The sequence below is a fragment of the Canis lupus genome, chromosome 12, assembly GCF_003254725.2.
Source record: "Canis lupus dingo isolate Sandy chromosome 12, ASM325472v2, whole genome shotgun sequence".
Lineage (NCBI taxonomy): Eukaryota > Metazoa > Chordata > Mammalia > Carnivora > Canidae > Canis > Canis lupus.
In genome coordinates, this window is record NC_064254.1 from 7,187,585 (window position 1) to 7,209,264 (window position 21,680).

The 21,680-nt window shown below is 39.9% G+C and overlaps 1 protein-coding gene across 6 annotated transcripts in view; it reads left to right on the forward strand.

The window, feature by feature from the left end:
• The window catches only part of ZFAND3 (zinc finger AN1-type containing 3), a 320,017-nt gene that overhangs the window by 274,898 nt on the left and 23,439 nt on the right, over window positions 1-21,680 (forward strand). For all 6 annotated transcript variants that reach the window (XM_049092558.1, XM_025418640.3, XM_025418637.3 and 3 more), the window contains one exon: window positions 13,190-13,357. In XM_049092558.1, coding sequence (XP_048948515.1) covers window positions 13,190-13,357 — 168 coding nt within the window. The remainder of the gene's footprint in view (window positions 1-13,189; window positions 13,358-21,680) is intronic.

Here is a 21,680-nt window from a genome sequence, read left to right on the forward strand (position 1 = left end):
AACTCTTTCCCAAAGATGTTATTATATTATAGCTTGAATTCTTTTTTTTTTTTTTTTTTCAAATTTTTATTTATTTATGATAGTCACAGAGAGAGAGAGAGGAGGCAGAGACACAGGCAGAGGGAGAAGCAGGCTCCATGCACCGGGAACCCGACATGGGATTCGATCCCGGGTATCCGGGATCGCGCCCTGGGCCAAAGGCAGGCGCCAAACCGCTGCGCCACCCAGGGATCCCTATAGCTTGAATTCTATGTCCAAATACACAGGATGCTTTTAAAAGAAAGCTGGGCTGGGGAGGGAATTTGTGTGGCACTGATTTGAATGGGAGGTGTTAGCTGCAGCAAAATCTGTTTTTCTGCTTGGCATTAATTGGTGGTTCCTGTAACTGACAAGGACTCAGATCGGCTTTTTCTTTGGCCTCCTGTTGATAAATCCATTTCTAGAAGATTAAAATCACATCTTAAGGTCTTGGTCATCATCCTTCCTGGAAGAGCAGTTGCAGTAATTGATGGAATTAAAAATGGGCCCTTATTGGGATTGGAAAAACTATAGACTTAAGAAAGTGACATGTAAAAGTCTGTGACTAATCATTAAAGTGTACTTAAAGAGAAGTGTTGACTTCACTACAAACCGGGAGAAGCATGAGCATAGACCTTACTGTTGATTACTTGCTACAGCCATCTTGTCATGCGCTTTCCCATCAGACCTAAGTAATGTCAACATTTCTGGGAAAGAATTCAGCAAGCACTATAGCCAATCATCTGCAAGTGTGGCTTCCATGGAATATAATTTTTTAAACATAATTTCAGGTTTACAGAAAAGTTATAAGAAGATTACATCAAATTCTCACTTTACTCCCCCTCACCACACCCTGTTCCTCAGATGTTAACATTTTACCATTTTGGTTTTTTCTACTACCTGCCCGCACCCCCCCAACCTCCCTACCGACCTTGCGTGCATGCATGAGTGTGTGTGTGTTTGTGTGTGTGTGTGAGAAATCCATCTCCCTAGCGTAAGAAATCCATCTCCCTAGCCATTTCAGTAAGTTGCCTGTATAATACTAAAAATTTCAGTGTGTAATTCTTAAAGTCAAGGTATTATCTTAGATAGCCACAATACAGTTTGCAAAGTTGTGAAGGAAACATTGTTGTAACATATAGTTGATTTTCTGGTATGGGGGTTCACAGCATGGACATGGTAAATAATCATTCTTTTAATGAAGAGTGCTGATGAACTAAGTCCATTGAATTGAGATTAAAATGTTAGACACTTGATCCTCTCATGTCTCAAATATGGGCTAATGACAAATTTCATAGTAATTTTATGCAGAATTCTTTGCCTCTGATTTTCCAGCTGTTTGTTTTACAAATGGGATTATTTCTCTTTCCTTCATAAGCATTTTTCTTAAGTCACGTCTCTTCAACCCTCTGCTTACCTGGTAGTACCTGCATCAGCCCTGATACAGCCCTCAGTAATGAATACCTAATTGTACTTATTCAGGAAAATCAGTAAATAGGTAGACAGACAAAACTTTGTTTGGGCAAGCTTGATCATCACATGTTAAGTTCTAACTTTAGGTTCGTTTAGCCTCATATGAAGAAGAGTAACAATAAGGCACGGAAGTCTTTATTCATAAAGCTGGAGGATTCACCCTGGGAATAATGAGTCAAAAGACTAGATCTTACGTGGAAGAAACTAAGCAATAGGTAGAGAGAGGAACTGAATTAAGCTAATGCTAAATTAGTAACAAAGATGGTTTAAAAACAACTCAGCTATTTAATTTTAGCATCTACTTAGTTATGCATTCAAGATAATTTTTTTAAATAACAAAATATAAATGTTCAAACCATTTTTTTCCTTATATTAGAACTGGGCCACAGCCAACAAGATGACAGTCTCTCATCACAAGATTACCATCATTAAGGACTTATTCCCTGTTACAGAGATACTCGTTGTTGTTGTTGAGCACCAGTGGAGTATTAAATACAGTCCATTCTGCCCTGGCAGCCTTGTGTTATTAGCCAGACAGGCAAAACAGCTGGACATTAAGAACACTCATAGGGAGGGTAGTTAGTTGAGCTTCATAGGAGTGAGTTGATGAGTGTAGGAATATTTGTGTTAACAAAAAAAAACCCAAAAAACTGAATTAGTATCTCATTCTTCTTTACCCATTTTCCTGCCCTACCCGTATACTCAGTGTTGTTTTTTTGTTTGTTTTCATAAAGAACAGCCATTTTCATTCTTCCTGGCAAAAGACTCATGACCAGATCAGGTTTAACCCTTAGGCAAGTCATTCATGCTTTGGAGACCAAGTATGGGGTGGGGGGGATCCATTATTATTGTAAGACTTCTGGCCTGTTCCTTCCCTCTAGGCTTCTTCAGATATAATCATCAGTAGAAAGAAATGGCTGTAGTCACATGTACTGTCCAGTTGCTCAGAACAGTTGTATACAGTTGACCCTTAAAAAACACAGGGGTTAGGGGCACTCCCCCCACCACACACAGTTGAAAATCCACATGTAACATTTGAATCCCCAAAAACTTTACTAATAGCCTACTGTTGACCAGAAGAAGCCTTACCAATAACGTAAACAGTCGGTTGATAACATATTTTGCATGTTACATATATTACATAGTATATTTTATGATAAAGCAAGCTAGAGAAAAAGAAAATTTCGTTAACAAAAATCACAGTTCTGTGTATCCAAAAAAAATCTGTGCATAAGTGGACCCTTTTAAATCTGTGTTAAGGGTCAACTGTAGTTTTATAAGGTATAATTTGAAAACCTCTAGGCTTCACGTAACTGCTAAGTAGAAGACTTAATCCATATTTTTAAGCAGTTTAATTTCTAAATGAGTGTTATAAGAAACAATGAAAATAGGATGCCTATCTTACACATAGTTACAGAAAAATATAGATAATTCATGAATTCTCTCAAATTTTCCTTTCTTTGTATAAATGAAAATAAACTGTGTCTGATCTTAGTTTTCTGGAAATACTTGAAAAGATCATAGAACGGAAGTTCAAGACCAGCTTTACCACTTTGAGAGTCTTAAAATTTGGTCATGGACTAAGTGTTGTGGTCAAGGAACAGAAATTAGCAGCCTTAGGCATGTGACTTTTGAGGAAGTATACCTTTTGGGTTTCTTTTTTTTTTTTTAAGATTTTATTTATTATTCATTAGAGACACAGAGAGAGGCAGAGACATAGGCAGAGGAAGAAGCAGGCCTCCCTATGGAGAGGCCAGTGCGGGACTCAATCCCAGGACCCTGGGATTATGACCTGAGCCGAAGGCAGACACTCAACCACTGAGCCACCCAGGCACCCCTCTCTTGGGTTGCTTAATCTTGCTTCTCTGTCTCATCTTAATAGTGTTACCTTATTCTATACTGATGCTATAAATGTTATATTTTTTAAAAATCAATGCATTGTAATGTTCATGTTGAACTCGCAAATACCTGAGCAGGCTATAAAAAGGAAAGATTATTCTATCGAGGGTAATTTGTCAGTTACAATGAGTAACTGAAAAAAGCTGTGGGGGAGAAGTAATTTGGTTTAGTTGGGTAGGCAGGAGAGGTCTTGCTGTTGGAGAAACTAAAACAAGGAATTGGTACCAGATCACTAGCTACAAAGGAAAACTACTGGGTTGCTGGTGTGATAGGTTCTGCTGACCAAGCAGCACCTCTATATGTATAGGGAAAAACGTCATATATATAGGCCAAGTATGGGAATGGAAACTATTTCAGTTTCAGACGTCCACTGGGGGTCTTAGAATGTATCTCCTGCAGATAAGAAGGAACTTCTGTAAAAGCATTCAGAAGGTGCTGGTACAAAATATGTGCTTTGTGTTAGTATTTACTATTGCACTTATGACTGAAGCTTAACTTAAGGAATCTTTTCATCATGTCCACCCTACTGTGATGGTTGCCTTAAAAATGAGCTTGGACAAAAGGTTAGTATGATTGTTTGTATGTCCATACATTTGACCTTCTGGAAATGGCAATATTATAGAAGTGGAGGGCAGATTAGTGTTTGCTGAGGGTTGCCAGGGAGCAAGGGGGGAAAGAAGGAGGTAGGCCTGGCTATAAAAGGACAACCAGAGAGATCCTGTGATGTGTGATGGATATAGTTTGACTATATCCATATGCTATAGATAGCTTGACTGTATCAATATCCATGTTCTATTTGTGATACTGTACTAAAGTTTTGTAAGATGTTAACCATTGGAGAAAACTGAGTGAAGGAGACATGAGATTTCTTTGCATTATTTTTTATAACTATAAGTGAACCAATATATCTCAAAACAATTAATGATAAAATGGGCTTGGAAGATTCCTGATAGAAATTGGCAATTAAAGCCCTGTATGTGTCTGAGAGGACAGAGACCAATATTAAGGTTAATAAACATGATGAAAGGAAAATTTTGAATTAGTTGGAATTGAAGAGAGGGGAATGACAAACAACAGCTTTGTTTCCCTAAAAACCCATCACTGGTGGGTATTAGTTGCCAAGTGCCTTTGCTCTTGAGACTGTGAAAGGGTCTATAGTTAAATATGAATTTTGGTAAAGAGAAGAGGGTAGATGAACAAGTTATATGCAGAATGTATTGTAAAAAACAGGCCCTACAGAAGAGAATGTGGGGATGACAAAAGTAAGCCAAAAAAATCATCTGTCTGCATATATACAATGTAATTCTTAAGTTCAAGGGGTACCTTTTCTGACCTTTCTCTGTTCTCTTCTACTTCTTAATCACCCACCAACAGATTATTTATCACTTCCACATTTTGTGTTCATAGCATTCTGTTCATATATTAACGTGCCACTTACTCTCTGCTATACGTTTATTTGTATATATATCTTTCCTTCTGGTTTGCGGTCTCCTTGAGGGAAGAGATCACTACCATAAGCAGATCTCATTTGCCAGTTCAAAGCCCAGTGCCTGGTACACCCTAGGCAATAGTGGCTGTTGTGGCTCTAAATGGTCATTAATCTAAAGCGTAAATAAAGTAGATCAAGTAAACTGGAAATATTACTGTACTTAATGAGATTGTTATTATTTTTGCAAATGAATTTCCTGGGCTTTTGTTTTATGTTTTTTAATCTGATTTAAAATAACAGTTGTAAAGAGTTGAGTGACTTAGCAGTGAAGAGATGTCTTATAGCAATAATTAGCAATAGTATAGTCAGTCAGGAGAGGAAGGGCAATCAAAAAAAGGCCACGAAGCCTTGGGAAAGGAAACAATTGGAGAAATGATTTGTGACCTCTGGGACCAACTTTAGCTACAGAGAATGCCATCAGACTGTAAGAAATCATGGGCTAAAACACTTGGAACTAGCTCATCTCTTAATGTTTGCGTAAGCATCCATTCCTTGCACTGGCACAGATGAACTATATCCTGATGTCCAGTATGTGGCAGGGATGATTACACAGTACTAGCCCTTCTTTACCTGCTCTCACTTGTGCCAGCCCTGCAACCATGGGGCTGTGTCAAGGTGCTTACTTAAAGTTTTATTTTTTGGTCCTGAATATGTAACAGAGGAGATAGATGTACAATTAAAAATCTCCTTTCTTGGGGATTCCTGGGTGGCGCAGCGGTTTGGCGCCTGCCTTTGGCCCAGGGCGCAATCCTGGAGACCTGGGATCGAGTCCCATGTCGGGCTCCCGGTGCATGGAGCCTGCTTCTCCCTCTGCCTGTGTCTCTGCCTCTCTCTCTCTCTCTCTCTGTGTGACTATCATAAATAAAAATAAATTTTAAAAAATAAAAAATAAAAAATCTCTTTCTTGTAAGTTAAATTGTGACATTAAAAAAAAACAGATAAATAGATAAAAAATATAGTAATATGGTATATTTCACAGGAAAACTAACCAGGAATGTTCAAGCTAGGTCATGTGAAGACAGGAACAAATAAATTGAAGGACATAATGTCTTTGATTAAAAGAGACTTAGACATAAGATCCAAATGTAACACATGAAACTTGACTGGACATGCCTTTGAGAACAATGGGGATATTTTAGATATGGATTGAATATTAGATGACATTGGGGGATTATTCTTAATTTTCTTAGGTGTAATATTTTGGTCATAGCAGGAAATGCCTTTATTGTATTAGATATGTGTGTATTAAGTATTTTGATGTGTGCAAATTATTTTCAGATGGTTTAGAGGGGAGCATAAATATGGAGAGGAGAGATAAAACAATGTAAGATTAACAACTGTTGAATCTGAATGGACTGTGCACAGGTGTTTATTGTACTATTTGAATTTTTCTATGTGTATACAATTTTTCAAAATGAAAAGCTATGTGAGAGCTGAATACTTTCCTCCTAAAGTTGGAAACAAGGCAAACATGTCCTTTTCACTACTCCTATTTAGATTTTGCCAGAAGGCCTAGCCAGCACAATAGGCAAGAAAAATAAATGAGTCAGAGTAGAAAGAAGAGTTGAAGAACTCCTTCCTTTGGAACTGTTGGATTCTGATGCCATGATTTTATGTGATTGTTATGTGATTGTTTTATGTAATGGAGAGCTGCTCTCCCCACAGCCCATTAACGTTTCCTACCTGATTCATTGATGAATTCATAATCACTTCTTTCTGGTGTCAAGATGTGCCACCAAAATCAGCTTCCAGCTTTCTCTCCAGCAGGAATCAGATGGGAAAAAGGGCCTTGGGGAAGTGAGAAAACTGATTCTAGTCTTTAAAACATCCCTTTGGAACTTGTGGGTACTCCTCTCCCACATGGGTGCTAATTATTATGACTCATGATTTCCATGTTCTGCTGCTCTTTAAGCTGTCTTCTAACCAAAAAAGTCCCTACAGAAAGCAGCTTTTGCATTCCTGATTTTGACAATCAAAACCAAACCGTTAGATGATACAATTCCCCTCCAAGATTTCTGATGCCTTATGTCTTCTGAGCATATTGATAACAGAGAACCCAAAAGTTCAGATGTACTCCCACAATAGTCAGCTCTACTCATCAGCCACCTCAGGTCTCCAAGACTTGTATTCCCAGCAGGGAGGATGCATCAGGAGGTCGGTTTTCTGTTTGAGGTTATGATAGTGAAGGAGACCACACAAGGTATCTCTAATAGCAAAGGAGAGAGCCAGAGAAAGGGGGATAGGAGTGGAGCTGGATGGAGAATAGGGGAATTAATGCTTAAGAATAGTATACTTCCTGGCAGTTTGAGAACAGCTGACCTTTAAAATGGTTATTATAAGACATAGTATCGTAGGTGTATTTCAAGCTAGATTGATCTCCATGTCACATATCAAGTATATATGAAGGTATTCTTCACAAAATTGTAATAATCAGCCCCTTCCAAAGACTTGAACTTCTTTCTTTGTCCATGTAATAGCTTTTTAACAGCATGTCATTCCAAAATTGTTCCAGAGCCATTAGGAAAGTAAGAAAGGGGTGGGGGGATGCCAGTTCAACAAAGTGGGGAAACAGTTTATAATGAGTAATGAGGAGTTTTTCTCTCCTGAAGTGTTTCAGGAGGGAGTGAATTTAATCTCTGCATACACAAAACAAAGCAGAGAAACAGAGAGAAAGTACCTATAAAACAGATTTTGGGGGTCTCTTTTAAAATACATTTTTTCCAGTGAGAGTGAGGTGTTTTTCATGGACAGAGATTTTAGCAGCTTAAGCTCCTTTTAAATGGTTGAAGGAGAGACAGCAGTGATGTGTGAGGGTTCATTAATTATTGCTCTTACTGATGTTTGCACAGGCTGTTGGGATCATAAATGTCAATCTGTCAAGAGACTGTGATAGGTTCTAAAAAAACTGATTGAGTGCCTCAAAAGCTGTCATACAGCCTGAGATTAAACAGATTCATCTTTCTTTCATACAAGTGAGGGAAGGTGTGGGTGAAGCGAATGAGGAAGGCTTCCCTCTCTTTGTTGCCACTTTGTTTCTCCCACTCTCTTATACTAATTGTGAGTGTTGGCTTATACAGAAGGCTAAGAGCCTGCCTGAGGTGTCAGAAGGCCACAGTCTTGGTTAGCAGCCCTGAGAGTGTGCATGCTTCCAGCTGCACAGTGACGGGAGATTAAGAGAGATTGGGATTCAACTCTGACAGACCTGACACAATTTATTTGGAGAATTTCAGGAGAGAACATGAGTAATAAAGACAAGAACAGTGACAGTAAGGAACAAATGTGAATTTCTGTCAGAGACAAAACAGAATTTTAAAAGCAGTATCTCTGTTTGTTGTCTCTAGTCAAGCTTTCCAGTTAAACTGTGTTCCTAAATTGAAAGTCTTACCACTGCTTTCTGCAATTGGCTAGGAAGGTACAATTAGAAGAATTTCTCTCCTCAGAAGATACATTTTTTAAAAATCTCTACTTGTTTCTCTGTCACAAATTAAACAGTAGTTACCTTCAAACTTAAGGAATTGATAGGTGTACTTGGTCTTAGGATTTTCCTTTCTCATGTAATCACATTATGATTCTTGATCAAATTTGCCTTTGATTTAGAAGATCTGATGTGGGCAGCCCTGGTGGCGCAGCGGTTTAGCGCCGCCTGCAGCCCGGGGTGTGATCCTGGAGACCCGGGATCGAGTCCCACATCGGGCTTCCTGCATGGAGCCTGCTTCTCCCTCTGCCTGTGTCTCTGCCTCTCTCTCGCTCTCTCTGAATGAATAAATAAATAAATCTTAAAAAAAAAAAGAAGAAGAAGAAGATCTGATGTATCTTTCTCATTCTATTAAACATAGGCAGAGGAAGAGGGGATTTGGTGAATACTGAGAACTGTGAACCCAGCATGGGAGTGTGGCAGCTCTTGCGTGGGTATATGCAGACTAGATTTATGTTCTCAAGAAAAAGCATACTGGAAAAAATGTGCTTTGTTGGCCATTTATGAAGGACTTTAATTAGAAGTCACTCTTAACTCCTGGGGTGGAGACAGTTTCTAGCTTGCTACTACAGCTCCTCCTGCTGCTAATGAGCATGCTCCTTGCAGGGACGCGTTTCTTCTGACAGTTAAAGCTGCATGTAAGAGTTATTTCTGTTCACCTTTCTCTCTGTTTAACCCTTACTGCCCAAGTTCAGACTATACAAGTAGCCTGTTGGGTGTTTCCTGTTATTGTTAAGGAAGTTAAAAATGCATCAGGGTGACAGGAATGATGTTTGTAGGCCAAAAGTAAGTGAGCAAATATGGACAGTAGATGAAGGTTCTTTTAGTGTTGACTGTGTTTGGATCTTTTCTTTCTGATAGTTCTTTTTAAATCCACATAAAATTTATAATTGTGTAGTTGAATTATTTAGTTCATTATTAAGCAATTAGAATCCCTGTCCTGGACATCTGTTTCTCTTATTTAGGTAACTCACTCTATGGCACAAAGTTTCATTAAGTAATTAGCAGAGGAGATGTAAATTTCTTATGCAGACATGATGATGATTGTGTAGACTATTTATTTCATTCGCTACTAATTAAAACACCAAGTTGAATTGTGAAAAAAATGTCAAAGAATGGTTTGCTTCCCCAAAAGGTTATATATAATAGTCACCTTCCTGAGTGGCAGCATGTAGAAGGTGGTAAACAGTTTAGGGAGTTTTCCCCCCTCCCTCTTTGTGGCAGGGAGCATTAGAGGGCACAGGGATTGCTTTCCGTTTAATAGAGTGAAGATTAAATGGGCATGTATTTCAGAGCATAAAAGTTATGGATCTCTTAATGTCTAGGAACAGTTCCTTGATTCTAAAAAAAATAACACATTCTGACAAACTTTTCATATGTGTTGGTTTAGAATCATTGAGGGCTGCTTCTCATGGTTCAGACTTTGTATACATGGATGCTTTGGTCTTAGACTTGTCTGGATGCCTAGACATTGACTCTTCGAGGACTGACTAGGCTAGGGCTGAGTGGTCTTTTAGGAAGGCCACAGCAGTGCAGCTGTTGGCAGCATCAGAAAACTCCCTTAGGACCCACAATTTCTGGAATGTCCTCTACCTCCTGAGTACCAGAACAAATAACTGGGTAGTCTTCATATGAAATGTGCAACGGGGAAAGGGAATTTCAACATGAGATCAGGCAAACTGTTCCTTAGTTTTGTTATTGAATATCTATTGGTTAGACAGTGTAGGGAATTAGAGGAAAAGGCAGGCCTCCTCTAACCTTGCGGGAGTGTCCCATCAAGTGGCTTGTTTGATAATGACCAATGATGATTATGATTATAAAAATATGAATTGTATTTCCTGATTTTAGAAATCCTACATTGAAAATATTTTATGTCGCTTGCTTGCTTATTTGAAAATAGCAATGGATACCATTGCCATGCTAAAAGGAAAATGGTCTTCTCCTTGTAGCAAAGGTTTGCTTTAGAAATGGAGATGGATGCAGGCAGATAGCATGTTTGACAGTTCGGGACAGAGTCATGTGGAAAACAGCTTTGAAGGTGAACTCTGTATTTCTAGACGCATGCTTAGTTCTGTCAGCAGTGTAAATGAAAGAGGCGTAGGTCCGAGTGGTCCTTTTTTTACATGAGAGGCATGCTGGAATCATGTCAAAGCCCTCTGGATTTTAACAATATTAATAATACAAAGGCTTCCTCCCCTTCCTGTATGGACTCCTCTCTATCTCTTTACCCACCCCATACCCCAGGGTTGGGAGATAATTTCTCCACATTTAGGATCTTGTCTCAGAACAGACAGCAATTTTTTTTGTTACGGTTCTTCCTCTAGAATTTTCTCTTCTTGTTACAAAAAAAAAAAAAAAAGATATGTCTAAATAGAGTTATTAATACAAATTGAGCCATTGCTGGTTTGTGAAAAAGGACCTCCCCCGGAGAGCACTGTGGCTCATACAAGGTGAATTCCTTTTGGCTGGCTGCTTTGTAATGATTTACATTTAGATTGTTGCTTGTTGCTGTCGTAGGGGAATGAGCCCTGTCTGTGGCTACCTCAGTCATCACACCGATTGGGTTTGGACAGCTTCGCTCAGCAGAGCTGGGAAATAGGCTGAACTTGGCTTTCAATTGTTTTCATCAAAGGCCTTGTTTAGTTGGTTTGTATTGGGGGAAAATGTCATGTAGGACTAGAGGAACTAAATGAAATGAAAAATGCAGTTTACAGTTGCTAAGAATGGTGCACACCTTCCATAAGCCAGTGTGCAGTGTGGGGGGCAGGGGTGGGGTGGGGCAGTGAGTGCTCTCTGGTGACATGCAGTGTCTTCACACGGAGGGGGGCTGGGGAGAGAGGTTCACAGCCTCTGCTGAAATACATCCAACAGTCTGCTGCTTCCCACTAGGGCCACTTTAAATAGAAAATCAGAACTGCCTAAAAGATTCATTCATCTAAGAAATATTTATTTATTGAGTTGTAGGCATTGTAGGCAGATTATGAACAAAACAGGTGAAACTTCCTGCCCTGCAGGAGTTTATATCCTCCGTGAGGATAATGTTAAAGGGTACAATGCTGTGGAGGAATAAAAGGCAGGCAGGAATTGGAAGGAGGGGAAGTGCTAGGGAAGGGGAACAAGAGTGGTCTAGATAGGATGAGCCGAGAAGATGCTGTTGAAATGTAACTTTAAAACACTTAAAAGAGATGAGTTCCACGTAGATCTGGGTGAAGAAATCTAGACAACGGGAACTGATGAGTACAAAGGCCCTGAGGTAGGAGCCAGTCAGGAGACTAGTGTGGATGGAGTAAAGGGAGAGAGCAGCAGCAGATGAGGTAAGAGAGGAGGGCAAATCATGAAGGGCCTTGTGAGCACTGTAGTAAATATTTGAGCTTTTACTCTGGAAAGGGGAGCTATTAAAGGGTTTTGAACAGAAAAGTGGAGTGATTCTAAGCTTGATTTTTGACAGAATCACTTGGCTTTGGAGAACAAGCAGTAGGGGCAGGGGGGGTGGGCAGGGAGACTGATTAAAAGGCTGTATTATACTAGGCTGGATGTGAGATGATGATTACTCTGACCAGCGTGGTGGTGGTGGTAGTGGGGGGGTAAGAAGTAATGGGATCTGGATCTGTTTTGAAGAAAATCATTTAGGAGACTCCCTTCTGGAGAGGGTTTAGCACAACCCCCTTTGGAACCTTGGCAAGAGGTGCATCTTCAGTATGCAGTGGCAGCAAGTCCAAGAATACAGAGACCCCAGGTGTTTTTTTGTTTGTTTGTTTGCTTGTTTTTTTTTTGTTTTGTTTTGTTTTGTTTGTTTGTTTGTTTGTTTTTTTAAGGCAAGAGTTATTTGCAGCTTGCCTATGTCAGGAACTTTATCGCATTTTAGTTACTTTATTAAGGTTCTACAAAACACAAGTCGTCACACATTGCACCTCCTCTACCTGCCAATTTGGCACCAGTGTTAGGTTGTGGTACAGAGAGCTGCTTCTGGAACACTCCATAATAGAGGTCACGAGATAGCTTGCTTGTGAATAAGCAGGGATGTTCCTTTACTCTGAGTAAAGTTGAAATAATTTTCAACTTTGGAATCTGATTCTGGGATGCCTGGGTGGCTCAGCAGTTAAGCGTCTGCCCTAAGTGCAAGGCGTGATTCTGGAGTCTAGGGATGTAGTCCCACGTAGGGCTCCCTGCATGGAGCCTGCTTCTCCCTCTGCCTGTGTCTCTGCCTCTCTCTCTCTCTCTCTCTCTCTCTCTCAGTCTCTCATGAGTAAATAAATAAAATCTTAAAAAATCTGATTCTGAAGCGTTTTGTTACATTAAGGAGTAGAAACATGAATATTTTTACTAGAACATATTATGGAACACCCTTCAAACACTGCATCGGATACAGAATTGTGCTAAGCATGGTGATAAAAAGAAATATTAGACTTAATCCTTCTTCTAAAGAATTACAGTCTACTTGAGGACAAGCAAATATCTAAGAAGTGGTAAATAACCAGCACAAAGAGTAAGCAGCTAGGGCCCAAAGAAGGGGTACAGACAAAGGGAGGATCCTAGTTCCAGTGTGAATGGTCTCAAAGAAACAGCTCTTTGTAGAAACAGCAACATAGAACTGATTTTTGTTGAATCGCCCCCACCCTCCTTTCCCTGCTCAGGCCTAGCTCATTAGAAGTCTGCCCTGAAGGTGCGTGCTTGTCACAATCTGTGCGGTATAAACCAGGCCAGACAGAACTGTCTGTTGCTCACACAGGTCCAGTTCCTGGAAGAGGGCAGTAGAATGCCTGGCAGTACATTAATTAGCTGTGCTTGCCAGGCCAAGTACTAACCCTGACCCCCAAATGTGTTGTTTTGGTCAGATTCACAGTCTGAGAATGAGGCCTCGCCAGTGAAACGGGCACGACTACTGGAGAACACCGAACAACCTGAGGAAACCAGCCGATCGAAACAGAAGAGTCGACGTCGGTGCTTCCAGTGCCAAACCAAACTGGAGCTGGTGCAGCAGGAACTGGGATCATGCCGCTGCGGTAAGCATCTCCAACAGTGGCATGACGGAGATTGTGTCCTTGACACCCTGGCATAGCTTTGGAGATTATTCCTCATAGGCTGAAGTCCTTCGTTCTTTTCCTGAGTGCCTCCCTGCAAGCAATGGGCTTGAAGCTTATGAATGCAAGAGTAGAGGAGTCTCCCTTCTAAATGCCCTTTATTTCTTCTCACACAGAAAAACAAAAAACATCCCCATTTATCTTACATTTACTTCTTTAGAGTTGCATCGTCACTGCTCACTGCTTTCATCTTCTCCCCACTGCATATTACTGTGGTTCCTACTCATTGATGACTTAGAAATTAACCAAACCAGTGAAATTCTGAGAGATGTACCATAAAATTCAGATATTAAATTAATTTTGAATGAGCATCTTACTAGGTATAATAAATGAAAACTCTTCCCCCCCATATCCCTTTTAAATTAAAGTTTGATTGGAAAATTTTCTTTGAACCATAATTCATTGTCATTTAAACCCTTAAAATAGCTTTAAAGTAACATTTTCTTCTATATTATCCAGTGTAATACTGGCTCTCAAAATTGCTGCACAGGGATGTATTTTTAAAAACTTTATGCCTACCCACGGTGGAACAAAACTTAGACCAATTCTTTCTCTCTCTTTGACCACTACATACATCGTGTCACAAAGAAGCAAAATTATGTAGCTGCATTATTTAGGCTGACTTACAGTTTTCCTGTTTTTATTTCCTAATTTAAAGCTTAGTATTATAAAATTGTTCTGTGGGACAGAGCTTTCATCAGGCAGACCTGGAGGCCTGGCTCTCACCTCTGAGAAGCCTACATCCTTTGTCCTTAGGAGTGAGCTTTAGAAGCCTCCTTTTCCCCCTGGGACAGCCATAGATACCCTACAAGTACTGTGCTGGCAGGTAGGACTAGATGGTTCGCTCAGCAGTTAGAGAATTACAGTTACTCAGAGTCCCTCATCTTCTGAAGAGGCAGCTGTTGCTTCTTCTGTGCCTCAGTTATTTACTCTGTTGGAAATGAGAAGGAAAGGAGGATGTACCGGCTTCTCATGGAAACAAAGTGGGAACTCTTATTCCTGTCGAGACCAGAAATCTGTTTGTTGCACACTCTGGTGTGTGGTACTCAACAAGATTGGAAGTATATATTCAACTGCAAAAACAGACAGCAGCACGGGGAGTCCAGGTGTCACCAGACCAGTTTTAATTTTTTTTAGCTTGGCATTTAGTTATCCTGTTAATTGCTTGTATTAAAGTATAAAGAAGAGAGGTAGGATAAGAGGTGGGAGGAGAGGCTGTCAGCAACTCTAGTTGTGTTCATGGGTGTGGCATGGCCCAGGAGAGCCCAGAATCTTATTCTTCAACTGTGTTTTAATCAACCCTGCCAGGTAATTTTAAACTTTTGGTGAAATAGGGAAGAAATTCTGGGGCATGGTGGCTAACCAGCTTTGCCTGTATTGAAGGGTTTGTCTCCTCTTTTTTAGTCTGCAAATTCTTGCTTGGGTCTTTGCGTGAACTATTGGGGGAGGGGGGCGTTTCAGTATTCAGTCTGTTATCAGTGCCTTGAAGTGCACCTGCCAATCTGCCTGTTGCTATTATAACACATGCCCTTGGTTGTTCCTAAATTAGAATCATGGGATTTTCCTATATCTTACATTCTTGTTTCTTTCTTGAAAGTAACTGAATCCTGGGTATCACACAGGATTTGCCCTAGTGGATCAAGCAATTGATCCATACAGTGTGTTGTCTTGCCCCTGGCTATGGCTGATACCCTTCTGTCCTTGTCAGGCAAGCAGCGAGAATTCACAGTTTAGCACTGAGCTCTTGTAACCAGGTATGCCAGTTGATGCTTCAGCTTTAATGCAAACCACCAAATTTCCTTTGGTCTTAAGCACTCAGCAGGAAAAAAATCTAGAAATACATGTTAGATGATTTCACATGCTCCTAAGTGAAGCCTAATTGACTGTCTCTGGTAAGTTCAGATTATCTACTGTGTTCTTCACCTCTTGGGCAAGAGGCTGGATTTCTAAAGTGCTTATTGGATTTACCACAGACATGCATTCTTTTCAAATGATCTAACATACAGTTCCTTGGCTTATGCCCAATTGTGATGGTCTACTTACAGAGAGATTTGATTTTATTTTTTTATTTTTATTTTTTTTTTAATTTATTTATGATAGTCACACACACAGAGAGAGAGAGAGGCAGAGACATAGGCAGAGGGAGAAGCAGGCTCCATGCACCGGGAGCCTGACGTGGGATTCGATCCCGGGTCTCCAGGATCGCGCCCTGGGCCAAAGGCAGGCGCTAAACCGCTGCGCCACCCAGGGATCCCGAGATTTTATTTTAATGCTGGGAAAGAAAGCCCTGAGCTTTCTGCAGTCTCTCCGATGTAGCCTTCCTAGAGAGACTGGGGAGGAGTTCAGTTTGGCCCACAGAGTGTTACATTTAGGTGCCCAGAAAAATGACGGAGACTACAGCCACATTTTAAAAGATGAAGGACAGCAATGGGAACATACACCTCTGGGACTGTCTTTGACAGATAGCTCTTGTATTCCTCCTGCCTGTCTGCTCGGATCTCTCTAGGAAAGGGTGAGTTGTGTAGTATTTCTTTGAGAATGCATGGACTGTTGAAGAGATGTTGAACTGCCTGGAATGGTTTGGGGCGTGGGGAGGGAGCCTCCGTAATTTACTACTGGAAGTGAACGCTGAGGAAGGTAGTTTGAACTCAAACAGAACACTTCTCCACTGCAGAAAATCTTTTTCTTAATACATATATTCACAATCTTTTTTCCATTCCCCTTCCACTCTGTACAGGTTATTAACTGCTGACAAGAAATTCACATCTCATAAATAATGCTTAAGAGCCATTGCTATATAAATTGAATGTGTTATGAATTGTGATGGGCCTTTTTGTAGCATTCGATGCCTGGAGCAGGAAGAACAGAGGATGTCATTTTCATTAATTTCTAATGAGGTGCCAATTAAAGACAGGGAAGATGCTCCAAAGGGAAGAGTGGCCAAGCTCCCCTGAATCCTCCGCCCCGGGGCTGTCATCCAAACACTGCCAGCAAGCCTCCTCTAGAAATTCCATTAAATTACAGTCTCATCGAGAGCACACACAGACACATTCAGCTTCCCTTTGATCTTCAAAAGAGCAATTTGTAAGGCGAGTTCTGAGCCTTCTCACATAGGGAACAGCCAAAGGTGATAGGAATTGTTAATTGCCAAGATACTCCATGGGCTTTCAATAAGGAGGTGAATTTTGAAGATGAATTCTCCTCTGCCTTGCTGTGATTAGATAACCTTTAAATCAACAATACCAAAGTAACACCCTTTTCCTGTGAAATCTTTCAGGGTGCCAATTAGAAAAGGCATGTGGTGAGGCTGGGAAGATATCTTGCATCCCACAGTATCTTCAACAGTTTTAACTTCTCAAGATAGAAAAAAATTGCATAAAAATGGATTTATTTGTTTCATTTTTTTACTCAGTAGGCAAATTGATCAGCTCATTCTCATTACAGGAGTCTTGTCTCTCCAAATGCCACCTAGAGGATGTTATGAAATCTGGCCATCCTCATAAGCTCTGGGCCACATCACAGCCATGTGAATGCTGTGTTCTCTAAGTGAATCTTGCGTGATGCACACCGCATTGCTTTGTAATCTCTGTGCCTTGCTTCCCAGAGCCACAGAATTAATATTTAAATACTAGTCTAAGAGCTTGCATAAGTTACCACCTGTTTTCAGTTGACTATGACTTAAACTGTAAGCTGATATGCTCCCTTTTGGGACAGCAGTGCTTTTACTAACCTGAGTAATGTGGCTTCCTTTCATGCTTTCAAAATAAATTTTATATTCTCTTTAGAAACTCAAAGTGATGCTTTAGCCCTTTAGAGTAGTTTGTCATCTCTAGGTGCCTCAGTAGTCATTTTCTGTGTTATCATTCACTGTCAGACTAAATTCCACAAGCATTTATTGAGATGTGACTATGCATGAAGCATTTTGCTAGTTTTTGTGGGGAATATAGGATCTAGAAATACATAATGTAGGAATTCATAGTCTAGGTCAGTGGTTTTTCAAATTGGAGTGGGTGGCACTCCATGCATGGAAGATGTGGCAAAACAGATTCCTGCCCATTCACCACCACCAGAGGTTCTGATTCAGGAAGCCCATGCGTGTTCAACAAATTCCTGAGTGGTAGTGATGCTGCTGGTTTGAGGAAGCAAGCTTTGAGAACTGCTCTAGGCAGTTCTCAATCCTGGAAAGCTTTTAAAAATACAGTGTCTGGGCCTCACTCTAATTAAGTAAGAAAAGATTACCAGCTATTGTTTTAGCTTTTTATTTGGAAATTTAAAGTGTTTTTCTGGACCATTTGAGAGTAAGTTGCAAACATTATGGCCTTTTGTCTTTATAAACTTCAATGAATGTTCTTTAAGAATAGGGATATTATTTTATAGCCACAGCACAGTTACCAACTTTAGTAAATGGATACTGATTCAGTACTTTAGTTAGATTTGCCCATATTCCAGCTACCCATATTCCAGTTTTATTAGTTGATCCAAAACTTTTATATAAAGCATTGTTCCCTTTCAGGACCGAATCTGGTCCAGGATCAGGTGTTGTGTTTAGCTGTCACATCTCTTTAGACTCTTTTTGCCTGCAACATTTTTATGGTCTTTCTTTGTTTTTATTAATATTGACCTTTTTGAAGACTACCTACACCCACTACCCCCTTTTTTAAAAAGAATGCTTCTCATTTTGTGTTTGTGTTTGTCTGATGTTTCTTCATGATTAAATTCAGATTTATTCCTAGCCAGACTCTTACTAAGTGATGTTGTGTCCTTTCTCAGGATTTGACATTGGGAGGCACAGATGTCTATCATCCTCTCATTGTAGATGTTAATTTTAATTCACTCACCTAATTAAAGTGTTGTCTAATTTCTCCACTCTATTGGTTATTATTTTTGACCATGCAACTAGTAAGCAGTCTGTGGGAAAACACGTTATGACCATGTCAATATCCTGCTCATCATCAAAAATGTCTCCTAGATTTAGCATCCATTGATGATTCTTGCCTGAACCACTTATGGTGGTTGCAAAATGATGATTTTTCTAACTTCAAATCTCCTTTCTACATTTCTCATTTGATATTCAGTGTTTTTCTGTGAGAACCCTTCTCCCTCATGTATTTATCTATTATTATTATGGGCTCAAGGGCTTTTATATTTTTTCAGCGGTTTGTAATTCATTACTATATTTAATTATTTTGGTAGTGCAATTGTCCCCAAAGTGTTTCCTTACTTTCTGGCATAATAAGATGTGTTCTGGGGGCACCTGGGTGGCATAGTTGATTAAGCATCTGACTCTTGATTTTGGCTCAGGTGGTGATCGCAGGGTGGTAAGATTGAGCCCTGACTCTGCACTCAGTGCAAAGTCTGCTTAAGATTCTCCCTCTCTTTCTCTCTCTCTCTCTAAAATAAATAAATTTAAAAAAAAAAAAAGTGTTCTGGATACATCTGGTACTTACCTTTGCCCACTGGTAGAATCAATAAATTTTCTAGGGAGGATCCCCAAGGTGATTTTAATATGCATTCAAAGTAAGGATTTACTGGGCCTCTGAGGAAGGCAGACACATGCATGAAACAGTTGGCATTCAGTGCAGCCTACCATAAGAGTTTTAACTGAGGTATAAGTTATGTGTTATAGGATAGTGGGGAGGGAGAGATTAATTCAAACTAGAAGACTCTGGGTAGGCTGCAGTAATTGGGGCCTTAAAAGAAGAGTGGGATTTAGATGTGTGTGGAAAGAGAGAATTCCCAGACAAAGCTCGTGTTCCGAAGGTGACCTCTGTGTAGCTGGATTAGGGTTAAGTGAAGAGAGACTACTAGAAAGGGTAGGAATTCTAGGCTCCAGGCTGTTGGGTTTGGATGTTGGTTTGCAGTGAGGAGCTGTCAGTGGTTTTGAATATGGTCAACACAATCTAATTTTTACTTTTTTTTTTTTTTTTAAATTAAGCACATAGGAAAGCCCAGGAGGCTGTTGAATCTTTTTTAGAGGAATGATCTAGGACAAATGTGAACTAAGTCAGTAACTGAAAAGGAGATGTGCCTGTGTCACAGCCATCTCTGTCACTGCAGGGGACCGCACAGTGAGTGAATAGTGATACCCTATGGTCCAGAGTGACTGGGGCAAAGAGCTGCAGTGACTATGAGGCATGTTGGTGACATGAAATTACTAGGCCAGTTCATTTCACCAGCACTGTAGATCACCACAGATAAATCCATATATCTGTACTTTTGCTTTAACTCTTATCCACAAGTGGTTTGAACCTCTCAAGAACATTTGGCATTCTATCCTTTGTCTCTAAAAGAAAATATGTCAGTATATGTTTTTATAAGGCTTTATAAGTTCTAGCCTGGATCCATCAAAAAACCCCTGCTATCCAGGGAGACGCCTGAGATCTTTTATCTTGACCAAATTGGCTTGGCTGGTTCAGTATTATCATTACTGCCACTGAGTGGTGAGTCCATGCTCTGCCATGTGTTATAGAGAGATATGTGGTTACCAAGACCCCAGCCCTTTGGGATCCCGTTCTTATGCTGAATCTGGCAACGAGAGGCTAAAGTTTCTCCATTATTTATAAGACCACAGCTAGGTATGTGTTACCTATGGCTTAAGAGAAAGAAGTGTCCTGTCCATACTCCCAAAAACAAAAAAGCCCTTTGGTGGGAGTTACTATATATGTGAGAGCTAAGGATAATTGGAAATCTTGAGGCAAATTCTGAGAAATTTTCTCCCTTTGCTGCCCTCTTCCCTTCATTCTCACTATACTTTTACCTGAACAGGAGTATGCTGTCTGAATTCCCCATTTAATCTTTAATGTATAAGAGTTCTAGTCTAAAACCAAACAGATTAGTCTCTCTGTTGCTCCTTTATAAATTGCACATTGAGATGCTAGAGCAAAACAAATCAGACCTTTTACTGAACTCTAACTCCATGTATTTAGCCTGTTTGTTGAGCACTGTCTCAGAGATCCAGCCTACCATATGTCCTTTGACAAGACTAAAGAGAGAAATGAGAAACATGAAGAACTCTCCTCCCCCGCAAAGGAACATCAAAGACTGAGCTTTTAAAAGACACAATGTGCAGAGCATATCTGCTGAAGCCTGTGTCACATTCTCACCCTCTGACAGGTGAGCCAGGAGACCTTTATCCCATGGAGTGAAATATTTTCTGTCTAGATAGCAAATTTGCAACTACTTTTGTAGTCTAATGTTAGGGGCTATAACGGCACAATAATTTTATCAAAGCTATCTGGATAAGTTACCCTGCTTAGAATACTTCTTTTGGATCATTGCAAAAGGAAATGAATGATTGATGTCTTTTGTTTTAATTCCAAGAGTAAGTGGTTTTAGTTAATTCTTTGTCCAGCAAAGTGTGCGTGGTGTTCTTTTTAACAAAATTTTTGGGATAGAATGTGTGTACCATAATATTCACCTGTTTTAGAGTTCAGGGAGTTTTGTTAAATTTAGGTGGTACAGCCATCACCAAATTCAAATTTCAGAATGTTTTTAATCACCTTTGTGCCCCTTTCTAGTCAGAACCCCTGCACTCCCCTTCCCAGCCCCCAGGCAACTATTGATGATCTGTTTTCTGTTGGTATAATTTTGCCTTTTCCAGAATGTTCATATCTGTGGATTCATACAGTATGATATACAGTCTTGTCTATCTACATAGTGTATTTTTTGTGTGTGTATTGTTTTTGAGATTGATCCACATTGTTACACATTAGTAGTTCATTCCTCTTTAATTTTGGATAGTATTTTATTGTATGGATATCATATTAAGTTTATCCATTTACCAGGGGACATATATTTAGATTATTGACAGTTTGGGGATATTTTAAATGAAACTGCTATAAATATTCATGCAGAAGTTTTTTTTTTTTTAATTTTTTTAAATTTTTATTTATTTATGATAGTCACAGAGAGAGAAAGAGAGAGAGGCAGAGACATAGGCAGAGGGAGAAGCAGGCTCCATGCACCGGAAGCCCGATGTGGGATTCGATCCCAGGTCTCCAGGATCACGCCCTGGGTCAAAGGCAGGCGCCAAACCGCTGCGCCACCCAGGGATCCCCATGCAGAAGTTTTTATGTGGATATATGTTTTTAATTCCTCTTACGTAGATATAGAGGTATAGAGGTGGAATTGCCAGGTTGAATGACCACTGTATATTTTGCTTTTTAAGAAAATTCTATTGGCAGTGTACTAGGGCTCTAATTTACCCATAATTTGTCAGTATTTAATATTGTCCCTTTTTTTTTTT